The sequence below is a fragment of the Mus caroli genome, chromosome 1 (genome assembly GCF_900094665.2).
Source record: "Mus caroli chromosome 1, CAROLI_EIJ_v1.1, whole genome shotgun sequence".
NCBI lineage: Eukaryota > Metazoa > Chordata > Mammalia > Rodentia > Muridae > Mus > Mus caroli.
Genome location: NC_034570.1, coordinates 168,951,589 through 168,968,148, shown reverse-complemented (window position 1 = coordinate 168,968,148; position 16,560 = coordinate 168,951,589). Strand labels below are relative to the sequence as shown.

Below are 16,560 nucleotides of genomic sequence, written 5' to 3'. Positions count from 1 at the left end.
TCCATCAGAAAAAAATAGAAAAAAAAAAAAAACCCTTTAGTTTGCTTCAAAATTCAGGGGAAAAAAATTACTTCGTTCGAATGTTAGCAAATTTGATTTGCTTGGCCTGACTTTTTGTTGGTAGTTTGCTTTCCTTGCTGTTCTGAATATAAAATACGTTTAAAAATGTGAATTCTGTAATCATATCCCTCAAAGTCACAGCCATTTGAGAATGTTTAAAATCTCAAGGACCAGCCACAGAGCCTTTAGCCTCGTATTTTTATCATCCATGTTATATATGGGTCTGCCCTGTTGCAGGCACTACACTCTTACAGTTTAATACAAACCAGATGCCTGTAAAGCAATATAACCAGAATTTGTTTAAAGTGTGTCTGTGCACCGGTTTACTTTCAGATTTGAAGCTGTGGTTTTATCAGACTTTGAAGGGGGGCCGGGATAGGGGGCGATAATGCCACGCTGCCTAGCTTTCACTAATAACTGTTTGGAGCAGCAGAGGCGCCTCGGAGGACTGCGTACATTTTCCTATTCTCTTCCCTTCTGTAAATCTGACAGCGAGATTTGCCATCTCAGCCTTTTCTGTAGAAACTCTCTAACAAGTCGGCATTCATTTGTAGTCATGGTCTGTCTCAAACATGGTTGTGTCTCCTTTCCTCTCAATGGGCTTTCTATATTTCTTCCTAAATTTATATCTCTGGCCCTACCTGCTCTCCAAATTCCATTTGTTCATTCTTAGTCTGGCTTGGAAGTGGCCCAGGGCCATTTGAAATTCACCCTAACAAAACAAAGGGGCACATTCCTCCTTAACACACACACACACATACACACACACTTGATGCCAAACTTGTCCCTTTTGCCTTCTTCCTCCTCCCAATAAATGACAGCAGTGGTCAGCCACTTAGAAGCCAAACACCAAGTTTATCCACGACTCCTCCATTCCCCATCTGCAGCTCCCCAGAGAAGGCTGTGGCAGAGGTGCCAGCTCCTTCCACTCCTGTTACCAGTGTCCAAGCCAATGCGTGCATTATGAAGTGACCTCTGACCTGTGTGCTACACACGCATGTGCACCATTGAACAAACAGCTCGTTCTGTGCATAGCAGTCAGAGAAATCCCTTGGGAACAGAAATCAGACCCATTTATTTCTTGGCTTGGAGTCTCATTTAAAATAAAATTCCCCACCTGGATGTAAAGTCCCGTATGATCCAGCTACCTCTTCTGTCTACCATCTAAACTGCTTTCTTGGGCTATACCAGCATCCTCTCTGTATACGCACAGTCTTACCTCAAGGCCTCTGTGCTTTTTGTTTCTTTCTGGTGACTTACACCTTTGTGTGTGGGAAATATTCACCCGGGGAAAGCAAGCTCCATCAAGATTAACTAACGTATAGAGAAAGCCAGCTGGCAAAGATTGGAAGCCCTTCCTCATCTGGGCTTCCTAAGGAACTGAGCATGCTCGAGAAAGATCCAGTGTACAAACGGGTGGGGAGTGTCCTGTAAAGGGTCATTGGCCCCATGTCCCAGGGCCTTGGCTTTCCTCTCAGCTCACTAGCTCACTCCTCTCCCCAGGAGTGTATTTCCTTTCCTAATAACCGGTCTCCACTTCTCTTTCTAACCCCGTGTCCCCACAGCGGTCCTTTGGTCCAGAACACAAGAGCCCTCCTATGCTATGGGCAGCTGCAGCACTTTCTCACCAACGACCAATTCTCCTTGGTCTCCTCCACTCCCGGTTTACATGCCACCTTGTTCTAGTGGTTTGCCTCTTTCTCTCATGTCCATGCCACAGAAACACAGCGTTCACCTCAAAGGGAATATGAGATGGTTTGTTCTGGAGGCCAAATATGAGCAGCCATTGCATGGAAACCCAGATTTAAGTTACCCCAGATTCCATGTCCCAATGTTGAAGCAGTTTCGTGCAGTTCTTATAGTAACAGAACAAAGCAATAAATCAGGGGGTTTTAATCATGCTTTGCTGGAAACATGGCAGAAGGGTTACAGCAGGATGGGGTGGTCTCCGCTAGAGGCCTCCCGTGCTGTCGGATATAATGCTTAGCCCTTGGACTGGTGGACAGTAGAGTTTTGCTATCATCGGTTTATCGGGGTGTTAGGTCTGACACCAAGGTAGGTCAGGAGTGCCTCAGACATAACCCATAAGAAACAGTAACGAGGCTCTGGACCTGCAGCATCCCAGCTTCCCGAGGTTCTAAGTGGTCAGCCAGTGAGCCTGCATTTGTAGATGCAGCTTCTTCCCAGGGATTCCTCACGTTCTTCACCTTATCTTCTCTCCTTGGCCCTTCCCCACAAGGATAAGCTCTCTGTCGTGGGAGTTCTTCTTTTAAAAAATGTCTGTCGTTGTGTAGAGCTTAAGTCCTGTGAGAGCAGGGACCTTGGTGTTCTTCCCCCTACCCCCATATCTGTCTAGGCATTGTCTCGTGCCCGGGTCTAGGCTACGATTCAAGCCTAGCGCTCTTTGCATATTCTTTGTGGCCTCTGACACAGTACGTCACCTCCTGCACAAACACGGTTCTAAAGTTCCTTGTGTATAGTGATTATGTGTTTTCTTTCTTTCTTTCCTTATCTACCCAGAGGGCACTGGAACATGCCACAGGCCGGTGAGGGGATCTGTGTGTCCGGTGGGAGCTATGGCTCCACTGCGCAGCTTCCTGTCCTCCCTGTGGTCAATGGGCAGCTTGGATCACAAACTCCCTCAGGGTGCACTTCGCTATGCAGGAATAAAAACAAACACACTGCTGTATTCCTTAGATAAAGGGGCCTTTGGACCAGGCAGGCAGGCAGAAAAACATGCATGTCACAGGACCCTCATTTTAAATGCGTACCTTACTTGTATTTTGAATTTTGAACATTTCGTGGAGTTGTAGAATGTGGCGTGTGCGGAAGTTAGACTACAGTCAGTACTTTCTGTGCTCCTTGAAGCCCTGTGTTTCCTCAGGGTTGAGGAGTGCACCTTAGAGATGTTATTCTAAAGTCACCCATCATCTGTGCAAGCAGCCCCTAAAACGCTCGGCTCTTTGTGCTCCTGCGTGTGAGATTTCTAAAGTGGACACCTAACAGGCCCCTTCTTATTTCCACAGGTGATCTGCAATTCGTTCACCATCTGCAACGCGGAGATGCAGGAGGTCGGCGTTGGCCTGTACCCCAGGTACGGCAGATATCCCAAACCAACTCACTCCCACCCAGCTCCCCAGCCTCTCGGGGGTCATTAGAAAGGGTTTTTTAGCCTCTAGCTCAGTAGCCAAACTCAAAACATAATACTACATTGCACGAGGCTATAAAAATGATCTTATAACACATTATACACTATGCTAGTTAGACAAGGCAGGCTTCACACCCGACCACTTGTTCTCAGGCTGAGTTTGGGGTAGGTTCAGGCTTATGGGTGCTGGGATTCAGTTATCTTTACAGTCTCCCCTGAGCTTTGGCCTCCATCTCTTGAGCAGAAGCACACGGTTATCCCTCCCGACTGGTGGCATGGTACCAATAGGCTAAGTTTGACTTTGGTGGTGACACACTTTCTAATCACCTCTAGAAGAGGCTCGAGAGCCTTCAGAAGTAGCCTGTTTCTTAGCCATCTCTATGGTAGCCTCTATCCCCGAGCTGACTTTCATTCTGTCTTTATGCCCCTAGGGTTCAAACATGGTGTTTCTTCTCAGTAATTGTACCTGAGACTCAGCCTCCTCTCTAGTCTACACACGTGTTGTTGCTTGCATGTCATGTCTTTTCATAGCACAGGTTTCTGAAAGCAGCAACTCAGAGGGGCTTCAGAGCATGGGCTCTGAGCTCAGGCCTCCTGGTTCCGGTTCAGTCATCATCAGTTAAGTTGTGCATCCTCGGATAAGCCAGTTCCATCCTTCAGCATTGGTCTCTTCACCTGTAAATAACCCCCACCAGCTTGTTGTGGTGACTGAATCTGGTCACCCTGCTCCAGTCCTGAGCAGGCACTTCCCACACAGTACATGCCCATCCTAAATGCTGTCAGTTCATGGTGACAGTGTCAAGTCATTGCATTTCCCCCAAGAAAAGAAAGTGGCTAGGCTCCTTTCCAGAATGCATCAGGACACACCAGTGTGAGCATCTAGCAGTGCCACAGCCCTTCTCTACCAGAGCTCAGCAGTGAGGCCCTCTGTAGGTCAGGGCCACCTTGGGAGACTGCTGTAACTGCACCCGTACCCTTTATCCCAGAGCTGATCTCTTCGTGAGTTACTTTGTCAGTACCCCCATCATTTGGGTAACCTTATTGGGTGGAATCTATTGTGTCCCATCCCCCAAAAGGACTTATTATCAAACTTCCCCAATTAGCCCGCATTATGAGGAGCAGCACAGGGGCAGCCTGTAAGTGCTCCAAGACCCCAATCTTCATTTCTTCCCCCATCAAACCCATTTTGCTCCCTACCTCCCACCTAGGTGTCTTTTGACTGTTGTGTCCATTTGATGAAGCTGTTTAACTCTGCGCATTGATGGTCCCCTTGAGTTTTCTTTCTTCTTTCTTTCAGTGTGTCTTTGCTGAATCACAGCTGTGACCCCAACTGCTCCATCGTATTCAACGGGCCCCACCTCTTACTGCGTGCAGTGCGGGAAATCGAGGCAGGAGAGGAGGTAAGGAAACCCGTGCCTCCCGCTGCTGGCCCTCCTCGCTCGGCAGCACCTTTCCCAGCTTGGCTCCCTCCGACCACCGGCTACAGCTAACTCCTTCCTGTCCTGACACCAAGAAGACGCTCAAAACAGTCACACACCAAATTGTAGATGAATCTATGCACATGTTTTTGGTCTTGGTCACTGGGTTTCCTCATGATGATCGTCCTGCGACATGTATTTGAAAGATGTTCTTTGGTGACTGGGGCTGTCTACCTTATATACATGCATAGGGTCATTAAATCACCTCATTGGCAGCAACAGTCCAGCTGCTTGCTACATCCCAGCACATGGGCACTCTGAGAGGCAACCCAGCTTGTCAGTACCGTTCCCCAGGACTTACCCAGAAAACAGACGTGGATTATTCTCTCCGGCCTTTCCACTGGGCTTTTGTAACCCCACCGGCATTTCTGAGTGATAGTTTCAGCACAGATACAATGGTCAGATAGGATTTGCAAGTGTGGCTTTGTGTAGATGGCCAAGCGAGCTGCTTTGGTGAAGGACCTTCACTGAGGCTTGAGATCTCACAGGCAACTACAAATAGGGCCAGTTCAGAGCTGCTGGACCACACAGAATCAGCGTGGACTGTGTGCGGTTACTACTGGTGCTGGGCTCTGCTTATTGTCATGATTTCCAGAAGTCTCTTTCCTCCTGCCTTCCAATTTGCTAAAGTGGATATTTCCTGCAAGGAAACTGGAGAGCCATAAGCTTTTATGGCATTTATGCCGTATTCCTCCAATAAAACCTAAACTTAGATACCATATTTTATAAAGACAGGGATTTGGCCTTGACAGGACTCATTTCAAACGTGTTTTCAACCTAGTACGCTGCCTCTTACACAGGATCTTTTGCTGAATTTCCAATTGTCAGGACCAGTCGGTCCACACTGGGATATCTGCTGATGCTATGGGGAATTTTAAGTTCTTTCTCTGGGGTCATGTGACTTGAAGGCAGACTAGAAAGGGAACGTCTATGTTCAGCCCTGTTAGTGTGCTTGTGACTTTTGAACCACTGTGACTTGACATCAGCAACTTAGAGGAATGGTTTATTGAATGCCATGTTGTAGAGGGTTCAGTCCACGGCAAGTTCGCTCCATGTTCCTGAGCCCATCGTGACACAGTACATTGCAGCTGCAGCATCACATAACAAAGGCTGTTTGTCTCATGGCCATGAAGACAATTGAGATAGTTCACATCATGGTAGACAGAGTGAAGCTATAATGAGAGAGCAGAGCTATGTTGCTTCCCAGTGACCTACATCCTCAACCAGGTCCCACCTTCCCTAGGTGTGACTTTCCTCAATAGACTATTCAAATTTTGAATACATCAATTGATTATTGTTAGTACCAGGACGTTCCAAACCTATGAGCTAACAACATGACCTACAACCTATAGGCCAGTTGCCAAGCCAGCGACCACCTTATCCCAGAACCCGCTTGGCTCACCTCCCAGCCTTACTTGTGTTATGTCACTTTCCGAATAAATAAGGAGAACACCCCCTCTTCTTTTTCTTCTCTTTCTTCTCTTTCTTTCTTCTTTCCACTTGCCCTGTCACTCCTTTTCTCCTCTCCCTCACAATAAACCTCTGTCATGTGGAACTGCCTTGGCCTGGTGTGCTGTTCAGGTATATCCACTATATATTATTATTACTAATACATCAATTATACTTGTTTATGTGAGAGCTCTCCTCATCTGCTTGTATCTGAAAACTCCCTCATAGATACTAGCAGAGGTATGCTTTCATAATTTCCTAGTCATACCTTAATACAGTCAAGTTGACAATTAAGATGAATCATAGTACGTCATCTAAAGGCAAAAGTGACTGTTGGTGGTGATGATGTTTTAACCAAACGGGGCTAGGGTATCTCTCAGTGGTAAAGCTCTGAGCATATACAGTGTCTCGGATTCAATTCCCAGCACTGGACGATGTCAACAAACAAGAAAATCTATGAGAAGGGGTTGGGGTTTTCTAAGCTCTTGTAACTAACACATTGGTTCATCATCTTCTGGGGCCTCATCATCACTTGGGTGGATAGTGATTTGCATGAATTGAACATATCAGTATCCCTAATGTCAATGTTTGTTTCAAGTGTTTGGGGATTAGGGCCGTCTGGTTCTTCATTCAGTAATCTCTGTTTGCTAGAGCATGTAACAGATTCACAGAGGGCTTTCTGAGTGGTAGGCTGTTCCAGAGTCTGAGGGATCCGTGTATCAGAATGACCACCTTGTGTGGAAGGAGGAGACAGACAGAAGGCAGTAACATGATATAAGAAGCATGGTAGCATAGGTGTGCCAGGGCTTCATAGATACTCTGAACAGACTACCCAAGGCATATATAGGTGCCAGGGTTGGGGGGGGGGCAGTTAAGGGGACATATAGAGAAGTGGCCTTTCGAGCTGAAAGAATCTATAGAAATAAAGTTAGGCGAGGCAGGCACCAGTGTTCCAGGCAAGGAGACAGAAGCCACTGGCAGAGTGCTGAGTTCAGTGAACAAGAAATGGTTCACATCGGTATACTGAGGAATCCACTCCAGCCAGGAATGGAGAATGCATGGGGGCCGGACCAGTCTGGGGTTTTTCACAGAAGGCTGTTCACCTAAGGATTTCTAATTGTCTGCTATGTGGGAGGAACGAGGGCCAGGCAGTGGGTCTCCTTGAGGTTTAGAGGAAAGGAGGTATGGTAAGATCTTATGCCTATAGACAAGATTAAGAGGAGGGTCAGTCTGTCCCTCCGGGCAAGAGTTGACAATGACAGTCTGAAGTCAGGAGGAGGCCAAGTGGTGGCTCAGAATACAGAATGTGAAGAATACAATATTTAGAAACCAAAATTAGTAGAATTTGTGTGACAAAGAAAAGGGACAAAAGCGACTTTAAGATGAAGTGATTTTTTTTTTTAACTTTGAGCTAGTATTGGAAAAATGTGTAACTGTGACAATATACTACAAAAATGAAAACAAGATTTGGTTTTATTCTGCACTCCGTTGTTGATGGGAAAGATGGTTTCAGGGAAAACAGTTTTCTCCGCTATGTGATTTGAACAGAGGTACCATAACCAAGTCCCCGAAACCTCTGCGATATTGCTCTAAAGCTGGAAATGATTTATGCATTTTTTCATAAGAGTTACACTTAAATGGCAGAGCAATGGTCAGAGCATTAATATTTTAATTCGATTTTGTTCTGTGCCATTAAAGCACCAGTTGATCAATGGCCATGGTTTGTGCGTGTGCGCCCCGCATGTAGTGAGCAGTGACTCCATTTAAACTTTCGAATCTATGAGCCTTTAATAAAGGTTTTTATCTTTGCTTGATAAAATGATTGAGCTGCCATTTCAAGCTAGCTGTGTGCTTCCGGAATGTTCTTGCTGCTGAGCCCCTCAGCTTTAGTACAGTATAGTTTGCAAACTTCAGTGGTATGAAAGAGGCACAGAGAAGATAAGGAGTCCCTATCCCAGAGGGAGGGGGCGTTTTTAAGCCAATAATGAAGCTGGGGGTGAGGAAAGGCACTGAAGGAAGAGGCTGGGTGGTGTCATACATTTCAGAGACAGCTGTATAGTCAAGACTTTATGAGGCAAAGGAAAAGACATCTGAGACGAGGAAGTAGACCTACAGTAAGTGTAGGAGAAAAGACTTGTGGGACTCCATCCATAGGCAGGAAGAAGCTGTCTGAAGTCTTCACATAGAGGAATGACTCAACCAGCCATGGGTGTTAGGGAGCGTGTTCTCTCTCCTCCTCCTCCCCCTCTCCCTTCCCCTCTGCTTCCCTTTCCCCCTCCCCCTCTCTCATCAGTTTAGAAGGTAAAAAGGTAGAAAAAGCCACTGGGAGGCAAGTTAGAAAGCCATTGCTTGGGTAAAGGCTTCAGGCATTACAGGCTACCCAGAAAGACTGTGAGACCCTATTTATTGGGGTGAAACAAAATAACTAGTCTCCTGCCTGGCAGTCGCACATGAGTTTTAGTCCTTATAATGCAGTTTTAGAGCCAGACACTGTTGAGTTGGTGGCTTCACAGTAGCTTGGAATTACCCAAGAGCTTCTGCTTGACCTGACAGTGATGACTAGTGGCTTGTGGTCTTTAGGCTGGGCTGAGAAACGGGGTCTTAGAATGAATTCTACAGGGAGCGTAGTCACCAACTGCTCCCTCACCTGTGTGGGGATCTGTCCAGGACCAGAGAGTCTGAGGGTACAGGATGAGTGCACAGCCCCAAACTTACTGATAAAGATGTTCTCGAATATACGCCTAGAGACTGGTTGCTTGGTCTGTGGAGCCTGGTGTTCTCCAGAAGGCATGGGAACTGGCCTTGTACTGTAGCCCTTTCTCCTCTACCCTGCCTTCAGATCAAAATGCAAGAGAGAGATGGAGGAAATGAAAAGATGATCATTGTCTTAGCCAAAAGAGCCAGCCACCACCACTTCTCTGTGTAGCTTGTACTGTATATATTCCACGGTGGGGCTGTAGAGGCTCCTTCTGATCATGGGCTCCACTGCCACCCCAAGAAGGGCACCTGCTGCAGTCCAGGTGAAAGAGTCAGGCTTGAATCTGGTCAAATGCAGATCTCAGCCCCTTTGAGGTTTTCTCTGTTGCAGTTACTTCAGGAGTGCCGCACTCACCAGAGGCGTTCCTGCAAGACCAGATCTATACTCTTGGGGCGGACATTAGTTCTTCTATGGAAGAAGGCACCCACAGCTTTCTAACATGAGACCCGGTGATGAGCCAGGGAGTCAGCTCAGGTCCTGTCTTCTGTCACCCTGGTGACAGTGTGCGTCTGACCCTTGTGGCTCGCCAGACTTCCTCCTCCTCAAGGAGGCCACCTTCAAGTCATTTTCTGTCAGAGGCCTTCCCTGCCCTACCTTGACTTCAAACAAGTATAATCATGTTTAGTAGACACAGGGTGCTTTGTTTTCAGTTAAGAAAAACCACATGGAGTGTTTGCTCTGGGGCATTTTGTCAACTCTTTCAACAGATAACCCTGCCCCCTCCTCCCTACAATATCCCCAACTCCCCCACACCCATAATTATGTTCTGCATTTGAAAAAAGATAAATAAGTCATGTATACAGTACAGTACAAGCTGGTATCCATTACCAGAGTAAAGCAAATGCAGACAAGGGGGAGGGGAGGAGCGCTGGGTGTGGCGAGAGCCAGTTGTTATTTTAAATAGGCTGCAGGTTAGGCCTCCTAGAGAAAATGGGATTTGATTGAAATGGAAGAGGACCAGGGAGGCCACCTTGGTGGATCTGGGAGAACTCAGGCCTGAAGGGAAAATATGAAGGGACAGCAAAGAGGCCAGACTAGCCAGAGCAGCAAGAGCCACGGGAAAGCCAACGTACAGGGAGGGCCATGCGTTCAGAGGAGTGGGTGCAGCTTATATGAAGCTCTTGCTTCTCTGTCCCCAGTGATGAAAGACCAATATTTTACTTGGGTCATCACAGACTTAATATTTTTGCCAAATTTGAAAAATGAATATTTAAAAACAGTAAACATAACAATGTTTTATCATTAGAAACACACACACACACACACACACACATTCTTACCAAATAGTAAACAAGTTTCTAAATGAGGACTTTGTATTTCCTTCCTCCAATTCAGCCTTGAGCCTATGCAGTCCAGAGGCCACACTCGGGTTGCTCTGTAAGACCTTGGCTTTCCTCAGACAAAAGGGGGCGCTATTGCAGTATTTCAAACTGAAGAAAGCCTGTCTGACTTCCATTGTGGTGAAGGCTAGATTGTAGAATGCAGAGATTCCTTCTAGGAGAGAAGGGCCAAGGGTGGGGTGGGGAGACCATCCTGAGATGGTGGTTGGCCAGGTTGGGATGTAACAGTGGGAAAGATTAAAAGTGGTCACTTCTGGATGAATTGTTAATGTGGATACAACAGAACTTCCTGATGGTTTTGGATGTTAGAGTCAAGGGAGACACACAGGGTTCAGTCTAGACAACATGAAGTAGATCTGCTGCCTCCTCTCCTAACTAGGGAGGCTCTGCAGGGCAGTAGGGAGGGGAGCAGAGTTCTCATAACTGTGAATTTGATTCTTGTGTGTTGGGGAAACATGTTTATGCCCATGGTGTTACCTGAAGACCAGGGACCCAGAACAGTGAAACTGGCTTCTCTGGTCATCAAGGGTCATAGAATTTATGGTCAAACCTTAGTGACACTAAAATATGAAATAACTCCTGAGGTTTTACTGTTTGATGGAAGAAAAACAAAAGACAAAGATAAAGTACAAAAGTGTGTCCAGGTTATAAACCTGATTCTTTAAATTAAGCATGTAATGTCTTTATGTTGACGGTGAGCCAGACTAGAATAAGACACATTACAGTCGCCAGGGAGGAGGCTGTAGGTGGCTCCTTTCTCTTCCACCCGTTGATGTCTTACTCTAAGCGTTAGCAGTGATGATAGCAGTAGAAGCAAATGAGTACACCAGCCATGCAAGCCTCTCCCTCGGTTCCCACAGCTCACCATCTGCTACCTGGACATGCTGATGACCAGCGAGGAACGCAGGAAGCAGCTGAGGGACCAGTACTGCTTTGAGTGTGACTGCGTCCGATGCCAAACCCAGGACAAGGTAGGTGGAATGAGAGCAGATTGAAGCTTTCCGTGGTGGTGTCTGAAGGGTCTGGGGAGCTCGGCTGTGTTCACACTGCTCCAAAGTGCACAGCTAAGTAGAACAGGGCACTTGCTGCACTCTTCATTTCCTGACAAGGTGAGATTTAAAATCTGTGGGGCTTCAGGTATCATGGGAATATAGACATTAAACACATGACATTAAACATGTAATTAAAAGGATATGAAAGGCCAGAGAGAGGGCTGTTGAGAGCATACAGTAAGAAGCCTGAATTATGTTACGATTGATAACAGTTACTGCTGAGCAATAAACATTCCACGTAGTATTTTGTCTTCTTAGTTCTTTTAAATTCGTTCCAAAAGGCTCTCTTCTGCAGCGCCTTATCAGATGGAGCTCACTTACCTCTCGGCTCTCACTCTCCAAGGAAGGAAGAAGAGCCAAAACTAATGCCATAAACATAATAAACTGCTCTTCAGTTACTCATGCACTGTCCTCATTTTGAACTTATCTGCTTTGGTTTGCACGCAATCAGGTTATGCGCCATCATCTTACTTCTTCCGGGTGTTTGTTTACGTAGTTAGATGTCTTTTATGGTCATTATCTCATTTTATGTCACAATTTATTTAAATAAATTGTGAAGCCAAACTCAAGGCAGCCTCAGAGATATGCCTCTGGGATGATATGAAGAAAGAAGGGACAGAAGCAGCTCGCCCATTCAGGTCAACTGGCTCAGCCAGGTTGTTCTTGTACCATGCTGGGGCCATCTGTGGTTGTCTCATCACTGTGGAGAGGTGACTGCTTTTCTTGAGAAAGGACCGTGAGCCCCTTTGAATACTGGAAACAGCAGATATAAGTAGTTTTTCATGAAAAGGAATTTTAAGAACTGGGAGTGGTGGCACATGCCTTAAATTCTTGGTGGGATATGTCTTTTATCCCAGAATCCATGGGTGGGATATGCCTTTAATCCCAGAATCCATGGTGGTACATACCTTTAATCCAAGCACTCAGGAGGCAGAGGCAGGTGGATCTCTGAGTTCAAGGACAGTCTCATCTCTGGAGGGTGTTCCAAATCAGCCAGGGCTATACAGTGAGACCCTGTCTCAAAGAAAAGAAAGAATTAAGTAGGAAAAGTTGGATCTGCTGCAGATAGATAGCACCAAGATTCAGTCTACTTTAGTGTTATGCTATATAAATGCTCAGCTATATGTTTAATGCTTATTAATTTATTTTAATTTTTATTGTAACACGGGGTGTCACAAAGTTAAAAAAGTAGTGTCTTCCTGCCTCAGCTTTCTGAGTTGCTGTGATTATAGGCCTGCACCAGCAGACTGAGTTTCTATGGTGGTTTGAACGAGAATGGTCCCAATAGGCTCACATATTTGAATATCTGGTACCCAGTGGAACTGTTTGGGAAGGATCAAGAGGTGTGGCCTTGTCGGAGGAGCTGTGTTTTAGTAGGTAGGCTTTAAGGTTTCAAAAGCACACACCAGGTCCAGGGTCTTGCTCTCTGCCTGTAACTCTCATCTACTGCCCCAATGCCATGCCTGCCTGGCTGCCTGCTTCCCATCATGCTCTCACTTTGACATTCATGAACTCTCTGACACTGTAGTCAAGCTCCCAACTAAATGCTTCCTTTTATACATTGCCTTGATCATGGTGATTCATCACAACAATAAACAGTAACTAAGACAGTCCCCAGGTCATTTCTTTTTCTGCAGCAGTTCACAGCATGTGGCTATGTTCCCATGTCCTCTTGTTCCCAAGATAGCTGCTGCCTCCAGTACCTAGCCGGTGTGTTCAAGCTCCAGATAGGGAAAAGGAGATTCTACAGAGATTAGGGAGCAATGTAGACACTCTTGGGGATGTGGACTTACAGGCCATGTTGAAAGCACTTCACAGTGGGATACACTTGACATTAGGTAATTTTGTCATTGTGTATGTAGAACATGGTATACCTACTATGGTGAGCTTGTTTTATAGAGTATAGTCACTGCTCTGAAATTACAAGATATAGCATAACGAACAATTAACAGTCATATATTGACAACTGTATATCATACTTGATTGTGCATATACTTGATCCTATTGCCAGCACAGTAGGCTTCTTTGTACTGGTAATATATTATGCAGTAATGCTACAACATCTATGGTATCACTATGCAACAGTCCTGTTCAGCTCCATCATAACACCATGGAGCTCTTAGTACGATGTCAGTTAATTATAACCAACTCTCAACCATATGGAAATTAACAAATCATAAGATCTGACACTCAGATGGAGACCCAAGAGAGCCAACCGGTGTGAATTCCAGACCAAAAGTTTATAGGTTCAAGACTAAGAGTTCGTATTTAGGTCTGAAGCCAAAGACAGGAGTAACCAATATCCCCGTTAAAGCACCGGGTGGATACTGTTCCCTCTTAACTAAGGAAAAGCCAGCCCTCCTTATTCTGTGCAGGCCTTCAGCTGACTGGACGATGTCCACTCACACAGGAGGGAGGGAAATCTCCCTTACTTAGTCCACAGATATAATGTTAATGTTGGTTATCTTGTGGCCAGTCAGGTTGGCATGTAACAAACATGACTTGTCATGAGTGCCGTGTTAGAGATAGGCCAAAGAGTGGAATCCAGAAAGCATCTGCTTAAGCTGCTGAAGTCCAGTCCATTCTGTATGTGGCATATTGATTATTCTGTCTGTATTATAAGGGACACAGACTACGTACGTGGCTTTAAGGCCTCATCCAGCCCCATTGTGCCATATTTGTATGAAGTGTTTCCATGTGGAGACAAGCAGGGTATGTACTTACATGTATAAACATTTGTATGAAGTGTTTCCATGTGGAGACAAGCAGGGTATGTACTTACATGTATAAACCTGTTATATTTTCAATTTCCCATTTATCTGGAAATTTTGTTCTGCTTAGTGATAGCCATGCCCAAGTCTCCACAGTGTTAATTTGCCCAGGGGGTAAACTACCCACAGGTCATTTCACTACTTAGCACACTCCCCAAAGGCTGTACACTCAAATTCTCAGGACAGTCAGCGTTAACTGTGTTTCAGTCCTCGATTTGTGTTTGTCTTGGAACCTGGGAAGCCCATTGTCCCAGCTCTCCTAATCACGCAGTATCTAGCTGGTGCACACATCTGCCTGCTGCTGGAGTTCACTGGTTTCCTGTTTCAGGAAGTCAGGAACCCTACTTCCAACATGTTCAGTATGCACACGTGAATTTTCCCTTCTAAACTAGCAGCAGCTTAATATCTGGAAGAAATAAAACTGACCACCTTAAGGAGGCTTTGAAATGTTTAGGGACCTCTATGTCTTTCCTCAGGTCAGAACCTAAGACGGCACAAGCAGAACAGACCAAACGGGACTGACCATTTCCATAAGTTTGTGACTGGTACATAACAAACTTCCCTCAAGGCCACATGCTTTATTGCCTCCCCAACCCAAAGAAGAAGAAGAAAAAAAATCTGTGTTTACTGGTCATGTCACTTTTTCTTCCCTAAAGCCAACTGTATTTAATTCATCTATTAAATCACCACAGCTAGGCGCTGAGGAGATTGCTCAGGGCGTAAGAGTGCTTGCTGTGTGAGTGTGAGGAACCTGAGTTTGTATCTCCAACACCCACATAAAAGCTGGAAACAGCCATGAATGCCTGTAACCCCATAGCTGGGCGTAGAGATGAGAGGATCCTGTGATCTTGCTGGACAGCCCAGTCCACTAAACAGCAGCAAGCTTCAAGTTCAGAGAGAAGCTTTGTCTCAAGAGGATAAAGCAGAGAGCAACAGAGGAAGGCATCCAGTGTTCTACTCTGACTTCCTCCTGTGCATACACAGGCATGTGAACCTGCATACACATTCATACACACACACACACACACACACACACACACACTGTGCACATACCCATATACCATACCCCCCCAATATGCACACACACACACACCACCATCACTACTACCACACACTACACAAGGCACTGCATGCATACACACATGCCATACACATGCCCCCAAATATACATATACATATCACACACACATATATACCACATATACATATACACAAACCACATACACATATATCTCACACCACATACACATAGACACACCCCAAGATGTAATTTATTGAAATAATAATGGGCTGCCATGTCTGTCAGTCCACTCATAGCTCTTGTTTCCTACAAGATTATGAAGTAACCCCTGCCTGCTCTCCAGCTCTCTCTTCTCACTCACACCACATCCTGCTTCAGAGAAGGCTTTCCTGTGCACCTCTGTTTCGGTGCCTTTGCTCTGCTCAGGGTTAGTGCTCAAGATAAACTTTCAACTCATAGCTCAGTATTTTGTGTTTTCCAAGGTCATGGCCCCAAGAGCCAGATGTTTTCCTTCTTTCCTTTGCACATACCAATTTCCTTTACCCAAAATATGCTAAAATTGTGTTCATGAACATGTGTGTGCACATACAAGCATGTATTTACACATATGTGGGACTATCTGAATATGTCACACAACAGCCAAGCATTTTTATATTTATTTGAGAGATAAATGAGATGAGACAAAAAGGTAAGACAGGCTAGTCCCCAGAATGTATGCCCAATGATCCTTTTCATAATGGCCTAGATAAATCACAGATTCGCTCTGGACTTGTCAGTACACACAGCTAACAGCAGTTTCAGAATTCACAAAACCCACAGAATTGAGCACACACCTGTCTTTCGGCTAAGTCACAGTTCTCCTCAAACTGAGGCAGAATTCTTCTCAGACCCCATGGCCACTGAAGTACCTGAGTTTTATATTCCTCAGTGAGACTAATTGACATAATTTTAAATTATATCTTAAAAAATCAAAGAATGACAAGCAATGGTGTGATCCTGAGGAGTGTCTCTCTAATGGTTTGTTCTACTGCAAGAATAAATTTTCATCTTCCTCAGACAAAACCAGTGTGCAGAAATGCTTCAGGTAACCCTTCCCAAGTATTGTTTCTTACAACTAAGGCCTTACACTTGTCACCTTTACTAAGGCAAATTGTGTGCATTTTGAAAAGTCAAAGGGTACTTGCATGGTTGATAACATCAGGGTTCTTCTGGTTGGCACCAAAGTTTGGCCTTTCTTCAGTTTGCACCCCACTTGTCCTTAGTCCATATTGTGCTGAGGGCATGGTGGTACCATTCAGGATGACCAGCCTTGATTTCTGAAGGTGCTGGGCATCCGTGGCTGTGCCTCCTAACTGAGGTACCTGGGCAGGAGGCTGCAGAAAGAAGCCATGCTTGGTCAGGAGAAAAAGTAATGTTGGGTTAAAGCTGTGTTCAAAGGGAAGCAGACGTTTCTATCCAAGGATATTATTCTGGTAACTTGAGT

The 16,560-nt window shown here is 45.5% G+C and overlaps 1 protein-coding gene across 1 annotated transcript in view; it reads left to right on the top strand.

Annotated features, from left to right (window-relative positions):
- Positions 1-16,560, top strand: part of Smyd3 (SET and MYND domain containing 3) — a 564,623-nt gene that overhangs the window by 417,763 nt on the left and 130,300 nt on the right. Inside the window, exons 6-8 of the mRNA XM_021156846.2 lie at positions 3,087-3,154; positions 4,506-4,608; positions 11,094-11,204. Coding sequence (XP_021012505.1) covers positions 3,087-3,154; positions 4,506-4,608; positions 11,094-11,204 — 282 coding nt within the window. The remainder of the gene's footprint in view (positions 1-3,086; positions 3,155-4,505; positions 4,609-11,093; positions 11,205-16,560) is intronic.